General features: G+C 45.1%; 1 protein-coding gene across 1 annotated transcript in view; it reads left to right on the forward strand.

The window, feature by feature from the left end:
- LOC149436797 (homogentisate 1,2-dioxygenase-like) overlaps positions 1-8,371 on the forward strand; it is a 68,394-nt gene extending 60,023 nt beyond the window's left edge. Inside the window, exons 13-14 of the mRNA XM_089661450.1 lie at positions 2,911-3,092; positions 7,666-8,371. Of these exons, the coding sequence (XP_089517576.1) occupies positions 2,911-3,092; positions 7,666-7,800 (317 nt within the window). The 3' untranslated portion in view covers positions 7,801-8,371. The remainder of the gene's footprint in view (positions 1-2,910; positions 3,093-7,665) is intronic.
- Positions 8,372-11,226: the final 2,855 nt, after the last annotated feature.

The following is an 11,226-nucleotide window of genomic DNA, read 5'->3' on the forward strand; positions in this document are numbered from 1 at the left end:
ATTATTCCCACTGACCACCAATGTAAGAAGCATTCTTCCCACTGACCACCAATGTAAGGGACATTCTTCCCACTGACCCCCAATGTAAGGGACATTCTTCCCACTGATCACCAATGTAAGGGACATTCTTCCCACTGACCCCCAATGTAAGGGACATTCTTCCCACTGACCCCCAATGTAAGGGACATTCTTCCCCCTGATCACCAATGTAAGGGACATTCTTCCCACTGACCCCAATGTAAGGGACATTCTTCCCACTGACCCCAATGTAAGGGGCATTCTTCCCACTGACCACCAATGTAAGGGACATTCTTCCCACTGACCCCCAATGTAAGGGACATTCTTCCCACTGACCACCAATGTAAGGGACATTCTTCCCACTGACCCCCAATGTAAGGGACATTCTTCCCACTGATCACCAATGTAAGGGACATTCTTCCCACTGACCCCCAATGTAAGGGACATTCTTCCCACTGACCCCCAATGTAAGGAGCATTATTCCCACTGACCCCCAATGTAAGGGACATTATTCCCACTGACCCCCAATGTAAGGGACATTATTCCCACTGACCACCAATGTAAGGGACATTCTTCCCACTGACCCCCAATGTAAGGGACATTCTTCTCACTGACCCCCAATGTAAGGGACATTCTTCCCAGTGACCACCAATGTAAGGAGCATTATTCCCATTGCCCAGCAAAGTAAGAAGCATTCTTCCTATTGATCTCTAATGTAAGGAACATTTTTCAAACTGACCACCAATGTAAGGGACATTGTCCCACTAAGCACTCATGTAAGGAGCAGTCTTCCCACTAGTCACCGGTGTAATGGGGCCCTTCTTACACTGACTCTCCCAAAGACCACGAATGGGTCATTTTCCTACTGATCACAAGTCTAAGAGGGCTCATCTCCACTAACCACCAATGTAAGGAAGCATTGTACTGACCATCAATGTAGGGTGGCATTACACTGACCACTAATGTAGGGGGACCTTTACATTGAACATCATGGTTAGTAGGCATTATACTGTAGCCTGAGCTGTAGATACAGTAAGTATTAGCTGGGTGCCTCAAACTTTACAGCTATTTCAAGGGTTCCTCCATCTTAAAAACAGGCTGCTCTAACTCCTTGTAGGTATACCCTGTGGACCCTGTAGTATATAATGTGGCCTACAGAACACCTCTCCTTGTGTCATGCATATGAGAAGTTGGAGGTGTTCAAGATCAAGAGAGCAACCTAGGATGACCAGGCTGCTCCTCTCTAGATACAGTACAGTGAATGACTGATGTCAACCTAGGACAGGAGTGCGATCACCTCAGGACAGGTTGGTCAGGGTTTCTGGAGCCCTCCAGAAAATGATCAACTTTCTGGAAGAGGGGTAGAAGAGGCCCAGATCTACATGTTTGAGGGACCTTGGCCAATCCACTGGCAGGAGGGTGGGATGGTGACCAAGGCAACCCTCAAGTATCACAGAGCCTGGGGAATACTGTGCAGTGTTGGGTGGAAGATGGATTGAGGAAGGCTGGAGTGAGGAGACTGGGATAGGGCCCCAGGGAGGGGCCTACCTACAGGTAGAATGCTGGAAAAGAGGATGTCCACTGCCTTAAGGTCTCCTGGGGAGGACATCCTGTGTAGCAGGGAAGGAGCCAGCCTAGCGTAAGGCCTGAAGGCAGCCACCAACCCACTGAGTTAACAGGAGAGGACAGTGTGAGTACTTCTACACCCCCTGAGCCAGATACAGGGAGAGGGTGGTCAGGTGTAATACCCAACTAGCTTCTCATCTGGGACTGTTCAATCGGCAGCTCTTGGGCCCCCTTGCTCAGGGATACCCTCAGGCAACTGGGTGAAGAGGAGGAATCATCCGGGGTCTGAGGAAGTACACCAAAGAGCCTTTAGTACTCTTTAAGAAGAGACTGTTGCTATCTGCATTTGTACATAGTTGCTAAGGAGTTGTCCTCAAGCTTGACAGTTCCTTGGGCATCCCATGTAATCCTAAACCCCATCCAAGTTCCTAACTGACTGACCATTCGGGTTCGCGGGCACTGCCCAAGGGCCCAGGGTCAGCAGGGGGCCCCATGAGATGCCCCTGGTACCTTTCATAGGCTTTTTTTGGGTGTGGTTTGAGTGTGGTCGAGGACACAGGGGCACCATGATCACCTATTGCCCGGGGGCCCCATGAGTTGTCAGTCCGCTCCTGTTCCCAACCTTAAGGAAAACCATAAAACCGAGCTCAAGGACTGTTTACTGACTCCAAATGTGCAAGATGTGGAAAATGCATGTTGCCTGGCTGCATTGAGCTTTAGGGGGACCCAATTCCAATCCAGCGGCCCCTAAGGGGGTAGTGCTACAGTAGATGAAGGTTTTAGTAGTGTTTGTCCAGTTTTTGTTATTTTTTCTGTCTTTCTGTCCTGGAGACTGCTATTCACTATTTTGTACCCTGGTGTCACTGGGACAGGAAGTTGAAATGTCTCCAGTGGGGACACACTTGGTTAATTTAACCCCTTCCCCACTGAAGTAAGAAATAAACTTTTTGTTGGCACTAATCATGGGGCCCCCGGGCATAATGGGATCATGGGGCCCCTGTGTCCTTGTCCACACTCAAAGCACACCCAGAAAAGCCTATAAAAGGTACCAGGGGCATTTCATGGGGCCCCCTACTGACCCCGGGCCCTCGGGCAGTGCCTAAGTGCTCGAATGGTCAGTCCGCCCCTGGTCACTACATTCAGCTTTTGTTCTCTCCACTCATCCCGGGCCCAGGTATGGCAGGCAAAGAGAACCTGTCACACCATGGAATTTAGTTTTAGAACCTCCACGTTCTATAGGGCGGCCATCGTGGTGAACCGGTGTGGACGCCCTTCTCAATTCTGTATTTTGAAGACGGTGGTCACTTCTGTTTCCTTTATTCGCAGGGAATTGTATGAGCGAGTTTATGGGGCTCATTAAGGGTCATTACGAAGCCAAGGAGGAGGGCTTCCAGCCGGGCGGGGGCAGTCTGCACAGCGCCATGACACCTCACGGGCCGGACTATGAGTGCTTCGAGAAGGCCAGCAACGCCAAACTGGAGCCTGAGCGGGTGGCCGACGGGACAATGGTAAGTGCGACATCTGGTACTGCGTAGAAATCAATTAATTAATATTAAAAGAAATAAAACAAATGAATATTTATTATTATACAATATACTATATTATGGCCAGTAGATGGCGCTGTCAATCATAGGAAATAATCACATCACAAACAATAGGCTGATAATTCATTGCGCCTGTGTGAATGCTTGACATCCGCACGGCAAATCTCTTCTACACAGACCCCCAGGATTAGAATGAGAATACGCATGCAGACGATGTTTGATTAATGCAGGCCATAGACGGTTCAAAAATCGGACGATTTTTCGTCCAAAAAATGAAACATCGTTCTTTCTGTAATCCAATGTTGCCACCAATGATTTCGAAAATCGGTCATTTTTCACGAATTTTCCAGCATGACCGATAAACGAAATGAGGAGGAACCATGAAAATCGGCCGATGCCATTGCCCCACTAACAGTGCGAAAATCGGATGATTTGCGAACCGTCTATGGCCTGCAGAACTCCTTGCCCTCCAGAGGATTCCCCTCCCCCTTCCTGACCATTTTTTGCGTTACTTTAACTGACAATTGCGCGGTCATGCAACGCCGCACCCAAATTAAATTTAAATTCTTTTTTTCCCACGAATTGAGCTTTCTTTTGGTGGTATTTGATCACCTGTGCATTTATTTTTTTTATAAAAAAAAAAAGACCGACAATTTTGAGAAAAAAACTATATTTTTGACTTTTTGCTATTAAACATGTCCAGTAAAAAAAAATTACAAAAAAAAAAAAAAAAAGACCGACAATTTTGAGAAAAAAACAATATTTTTGACTTTTTGCTATTAAACATGTCCAGTAAAAAAAAAATTAAAAAAATTAAAAAAAAAAAAAAAAGACCGACGATTTTGAGAAAAGAAAATATTTTTGACTTTTTGCTATTAAACATGTCCAGTAAAAACATTTTAAAAATCAAATTTTGTCAAAAATTTAGGCCAAAATGTATTCTGCTTCGTGTCTTTGCTAAAAAAAAAGATTCCAATACATGTAAATTAATTTGTTTCCGTGAAATTTATAGCGTTTCATAAAAGCGTTTCATAGATACTGGAATTTTTATTTAGTTATTTTTTACTAGTAATGGCGGCGATCACTGATTTATAGCGGGACTGCGTTACTTTAACTGACAATTACGCGGTCATGGAACGCCGCACCCAAATTAAATTTATGTCCTTTTTTTCCCACAAATTGAGCTTTCTTTTGGGGGTATTTGATCACCTGTGCATTTATTTTTTTTATATATAAAAAAAAAAAGACTGACAATTTTGAGAAAAAAACAATATTTTTGACTTTTTGCTATTAAACATGTCCAGTAAAATAAAAAAAAAAACACCGACAATTTTGAGAAAACAAAATATTTTTGACTTTTTTTGCTATTAAACATGTCCAGTAAAAATTTAAAAAATCAAATTTTGCCAAAAATTTAGGCCAAAATGTATTCTGCGAAATGTCTTTGCTAAAAATAAAAAATCCCAATACGTGTAAATTAATTGGTTTACGTGAAATTTATAGCGTTTGCAAATGGCGGGATAGATACTGCAATTTTTATTTAGTTATTTTTTACTAGTAATGGCGGCGATCACTGATTTATAGCAGGACTGCGTTACTTTAACTGACAATTGCGCGGTCATGCAACGCCGCACCCAGATTAAATTTCCGTCCTTTTTTTTCCCACGAATTGAGTTTTCTTTTGGGGGTATTTGATCACCTGTACATTTCTTTTTTTTATAAAAAAGACTGCCAATTTTGAGAAAAAAACAATATTTTTGACTTTTTGCTATTAAACATGTCCAGTAAAAAAAAATTTAAAAAAAAATAAATAAAAAGACCGACAATTTTGAGAAAAAAACAATACTTTTGAATTTTTGCTATTAAACATGTCCAGTAAAAAAAAAATTACAGAAAAAAAAAAAAAGACCGACAATTTTGAGAAAACAAAATATTTTTGACTTTTTTTGCTATTAAACATGTCCAGTAAAAAAATTAATAAAATCAAATTTTGTCAAAAATTTAGGCCAAAATGTATTCTGCAAAATGTCTTTGCTAAAAAAAAAAATCCCAATACGTGTAAATTAATTGGTTTACGTGAAATTTATAGCGTTTGCAAATGGCGGGATAGATACTGAAATTTTTATTTAGTTATTTTTTTACTAGTAATGGCGGCGATCAGCGATTTATAGCGGGACTGCGTTACTTTAACTGACAATTGCACGGTCATGCAACGCCGCACCCAGATTAAATTTATGTCCTTATTTTCCCACAAATTGAGCTTTCTTTTGGGGGTATTTGATCACCTGTGCATTTATTTTTTTATAAAAAAAAAAAGACCGACAATTTTGAGAAAAAAACAATATTTTTGACTTTTTGCTATTAAACATGTTCAGTAAAAATTTTTTTAAATAAATAAATAAATATAAAAAAAAAAGTCTGACAATTTTGAGAAAACAAAATATTTTTGACTTTTTGCTATTAAACATGTCCAGTAAAAAAATTTAAAAAATCTAATTTTGTCAAAAATTTAGGCCAAAATGTATTCTGCGAAATGTCTTTGCTAAAAAAAAAAAATCCCAATACGTGTAAATTAATTGGTTTACGTGAAATTTATAGCGTTTGCAAATGGCGGGATAGATACTGAAATTTTTATTTAGTTATTTTTTACTAGTAATGGCGGCGATCACTGATTTATAGCAGGACTGCGTTACTTTAACTGACAATTGCGCGGTCATGCAACGCCGCACCCAAATTAAATTTACGTCCTTTTTTTCCCACAAATTGAGCTTTCTTTTGGTGGTATTTGATCACCTGTGCATTTATTTATTTTATAAAAAAAAAAAAGACTGACAATTTTGAGAAAAAAACAATATTTTTGACTTTTTGCTATTAAACATGTCCAGTAAAATAAAAAAATTTAAAAAAAAAACCGACAATTTTGAGAAAACAAAATATTTTTGACTTTTTTTGCTATTAAACATGTCCAGTAAAAATTAAAAAAATCTAATTTTGGCAAAAATTTAGGCCAAAATGTATTCTGCTCTGTGTCTTTGCTAAAAAAAAAATCCCAATACGTGTAAATTAATTGGTTTACGTGAAATTTATAGCAGGACTGCGTTACTTTAACTGACAATTGCGCGGTCATGGAACGCCGCACCCAGATTAAATTTACGTCCTATTTTTCCCACGAATTGAGTTTTCTTTTGGGGGTATTTGATCACCTGTGCATTTATTTTTTTATAAAAAAAAAATGACAATTTTGAGAAAAAAAACTCTATTTTTGACTTTTTGCTATTAAACATGTCCAGTAATAAAAAAATTTTAAAAATTAAAAAAAAAAAAAAACGACAATTTTGAGAAAACAAAATATTTTTGACTTTTTGCTATTTAACATGTCCAGTAAAAAAAATTTAAAAAATCAAATTTTGTCAAAAAATTAGGCCAAAATGTATTCTGCTCCGTGTCTTTGCTAAAAAAAAAAAAATCCCGATACGTGTAAATTAATTGGTTTACGTGAAATTTATAGCGTTCATAAATGGCGGGCTAGATACTGCAATTTTTATTTAGTTATTTTTTACTAGTAATGGCGGCGATCAGCGATTTATAGCGGGACTGCGGCGGACATTCTGACACTGGGGGGGAACTGACTTGGTGTCATTCCCAGTGACACCAATACAGTCACCAGTGCTAAAAACAAATCACCAACACTGTACTAATGAGACTGGGCAGGAAGGGGTTAACATGAGGGGCGATCAAAGGGTTAACTGTGTGCTGTTTCACAGCATGCTGTGTGAGTGCTTCACTGTAAGCACGCTGCTTTGTATGGCTGTGCTATGCAGAGACATACAAAGCAGTGTGCAGGAGCTGACAGGGGAGATCAGTGTTGATTATACACAGGTCTCTCCCACGCAGGGGCGGACTGACCATTTGGAAACTCAGGCACTGCCCGAGGGCCCGGGGTCAGTAGGGGGCCCCATGAGATGCCCCTGGTACCTTTTTTATAGGTTTTCTTGAGTTTGGGCAAGGACACAGGGACCCCATGATCCCCTATTGCCCGGGGGCCCCATGAGTTGTCAGTCCGCCCCTGCTCCCACATACTTGGAGATCGCTGGTTGCTGGCGGGGAATCACCAGCCGGGGCTAACTGTGTGTTGGGTGTGTTTTACTAGGGGGGGCGGTGTCTGTGTGCTTCACTGTACTCACACAGCTTTGGATGGCTGTGCTATGCTGTGCAGTGTGCCCGAGCTGACAGGGAGGAGAACTGTTAGTAAACAAAACAGTTCTCCTCCCCGTCGGAGATCCTCGGTAATCACTGGGCGCCGGTGATTAATCACCAGCCGGGACCTGGTGATTGAAAGACGCAAATGGCGCCGTCTCGCGCGCACCCTCCACCCGGAGATGCAAAATCACATATATACAGTGTACGTGATTTTGCGCCCCCGTGGCGCCCCGTAGCAGTATTTCGGGAAGCGGTTAACCCTGAATTCAGCTTTACTAAACTTGATCATCTGAATACAGATCAGCGTATAAAATGATTGCTTCTCCCCCCTCCACAGGCATTCATGTTCGAATCCTCGCTGAGCATGGCCGTCACCCGCTGGGGGCTGGAGACCTGCAACCGTCTGGACAAGGAATATTACCGCTGCTGGGAGCCCCTCCGCAGCCACTTCAACCCCCCCCTCGGAGAGTAAGAAGTGACCGCCCTCCCCGCCCCCGCCTTATCTACGTCACTTGAAGTCAAATAGAGACAGTCCCGTTATATCCCCTAAAAGTATACAATGTAACTATAAATGATCAATATAATTACCTCGTTATATCGAAGAGGTCACATGACCTGGGTGAAATCTGCTCATGTCCAGGGCCCCTCATCCTCCCCTGTTCATATGTAGCCAATGGGATGCGCTGCTATAGGTGTACAGCTGCACCGCCCGACTTTGATTTGTATCCCCAACACCTGTGACCCCCAGAAATACGCGTTGTACCCCCAACTGCGCCCTAAAAGCTCACCGCACACTGCTGAGGCCCATATGAACAAGGCTTGCAGAAAGGTGTCATAGAAAGCTGCAGACTCTGTAGAGTGGTGTCACCCTCCTTGGTGCTACAGGTGTGCAAGTCACAAGAACGGCTGAACAGAAATGGAAAAATTGCAGCAAATAAAGCTTTTCTCATGCCGGAGTTCAGCTTAAATGTATTAAGAGACGTAATTCGTAATGTTTGTTCCGTGTATAAATTCGGCTTCTTATAAAGTATAATAACCATTCATTCAGAGTGAGTGCGCGTGATTGGACTGAATCTGCAGGTGTGCAGGGATGGTGGGAACCCCTCATAATGGGCACAGCGGGTGTACAGACCCGGGAACTCAGCACAGGGATGGAGGGAACCCCTCATATTGGGCACAGCGGGTGTACAGACCCAGGAACTCAGCACAGGGATGGTGGGAACCCCTCATAATGGGCACAGCGGGTGTACAGACCTGGGAACTCAGCACAGGGAGGGTGGGAACCCCTCATATTGGGCACGGCGGGTGTACAGACCTGGGAACTCAGTACAGGGATGGTGGGAACCCCTCATAATGGGCACAGCAGGTGTACAGACCCGGGAACTCAACACGGGGATGGTGGGAACCCTTCATGATGGGCACAGCGGGTGTACAGACCCAGGAACTCAGCGCAGGGATGGTGAGAATCCCTCAAAATGGGCACAGCGGGTGTACAGACCCAGGAACTCAGCACAGGGATGGTGGGAACCCCTCATAATGGGCACAGTGGGTGTACAGACCAGGGACCTCAGCACAGGGATGGTGGGAACCCCTCATAATGGGCACAGCGGGTGTACAGACCCGGGAACTCAGCACGGGGATGGTGGGAACCCCTCATAATGGGCACAGCGGGCGTACAGACCTCGGAACTCAGCACAGGGATGGCGGGAACCCCTCAAAATGGGCACAGCTTGTGTACAGACCCGGGAACTCAGCACAAGGATGGTGGGAACCCTTCATGATGGGCACAGCGGGTGTACAGATCCGGGAACTCAGCACAGGGATGGCGGTAACCCCTCACAATGGGCACAGCAGGTATACAGACCCAGGGATGGTGGGAACCTCTCATAATGGGCACAGTGGGTGTACAGACCCAGGAACTCAGCACAGGGATGGTGGGAACCCCTCCTAATGGGCACCTGGAAAGGTCTTCATCCATTATTCAAATTGGGCACATTTGTGTTAAATCCACCAAATGTCTTTGCAAACTCAGATATTACCTTGTGACAGTAGCAATGACATCACTGTCCTGTACATAGCCTGGGCAGAGAGCAGAGCTGTGGGAGGTTCTCATTGTGTTTGGAGCACTCGAGCCCTTGAGGGTCCATACTACATCCACCCCAAGATCTGATGTCCCATGATATTCCGTTACCCTTCCCCACGCCTATTTGCCTGGACCCATTCATTCCCAAGCCTGCTCGCTTCTTCCCACCTCAGCCCCGCTGCGACTCTACCCTTCTATAGGATTCTGTTTGGTATGTTTGCCCTCCCCCTAAAAATAACGTCCAGAGATACGGAGGGTTCAAATTTAAACCTGACCTTGCTAAAATGTGAGTCTTCGCCCTCTAATTACTGCTATGGCCAGGGTCAATGTCTACGGTCCTCCGTTTTTTTTAAAACAAAGGATCAGTTCGTATTCTGTGACACAGTTCGGGGGCTGGACCATATTCAGTAGGAGTAGAAAAATGCCCCAATAGGTACAGGAGTCATTATGTCCATGGTCTGCGTGGAGTAGATGTGCCCCATGTAGGTGATCAGACGAGCTACAGGTGCCCCTACGTCAGTGGAGGTACCAGTGGTCCTACGGTGGTGGTCAGAGGAGATACCAGAGGTGTCATTATGTCCATGGTCAGCAGGGTAGATGTGCCCCATGTAGGCGATCAGATGAGCTACAGGTGCCCCTACGTCAGTGGCAGTACCAGTGGCCCTACGGCAGTGGTCAGAGGAGGCACCAGTGGCCCTACGGCAGTGGTCAGAGGAGGTACTAGAGGTGTCATTATGTCCATGGTCAGCGTAGAGTAGATGTGCCCCATGTAGGCGATCAGATGAACTACATGTGCCCCTACGTCAGTGGCGGTACCAGTGGCCCTACAGCAGTGGTCAGAGGAGGTACTAGAGGTGTCATTATGTCCATGGTCAGCGTAGAGTAGATGTGACCCATGTAGGCGATCAGACAAGCTACAGGTGCCCTTACGTCAGTGGCGGTACCAATGGCCCTACAGCAGTGGTCAGAGGAGGTACCAATGCCCCTATGGAGGTGGTCAGCGTAGAGTAGATGTGCCCCATGTAGGCAATTAGATGAGCTACAGGTGCCCCTACATCAGTGGTGGTACCAGAGGCCCTACGGCGGTGGCCGGAGGAGGTACCAGAGGCCCTACGGCGGTGGCCGGAGGAGGTACCAGAGGCCCTACGGCGGTGGCCGGAGGAGGTACCAGAGGCCCTACGGCGGTGGCCGGAGGAGGTACCAGAGGCCCTACGGCGGTGGACGGAGGAGGTACCAGAGGCCCTACGGAGGTGGCCGGAGGAGGTACCAGAGGCCCTACGGAGGTGGCCGGAGGAGGTACAAGTGACCCTACGGAGGTGGCCGGAGGAGGTACAAGTGACCCTACGGAGGTGGCCGGAGGAGGTACAAGTGACCCTACGGAGGTGGTCGGAGGAGGTACAAGTGACCCTACGGAGGTGGTCAGAGGAGGTACAAGTGCCCCTACGAAAGTGGTCATTGGAAGTAAAAAATGCGCATCTTCTGGCTTCCAGTCCCTGACACCCTCTTTCCAATCCTACCACAGGGACCGGTCGTGGGTAACCATTGGGCCGTAGTTTTCAGATTTCTGCTCTAGGACTTGCTGTACTAGACCCTTTGTACTGCATAGAACCCTATGAAGGGGAAACAAAGGAAAGATGGAGGAGTGCGCAGAGGCGTGCGCTTGGTGCGACGATTGCCCAATAACGGGTTTCGGTCACGTTTTACACATCTGACATATTTACACCTTTATTTTAGAATATTTTACAATTCTGTTCCCATATATAGTATTACAGGTTCCTTAGAAATCCAGCCAAACAAGTAAGAGAGGAATCATCG

Source organism: Staurois parvus, unplaced genomic scaffold (assembly GCF_062004578.1).
Source record: "Staurois parvus isolate SC_StPar_1 unplaced genomic scaffold, SC_StPar_1.0 ptg001341l, whole genome shotgun sequence".
Classification (NCBI taxonomy): domain Eukaryota; kingdom Metazoa; phylum Chordata; class Amphibia; order Anura; family Ranidae; genus Staurois; species Staurois parvus.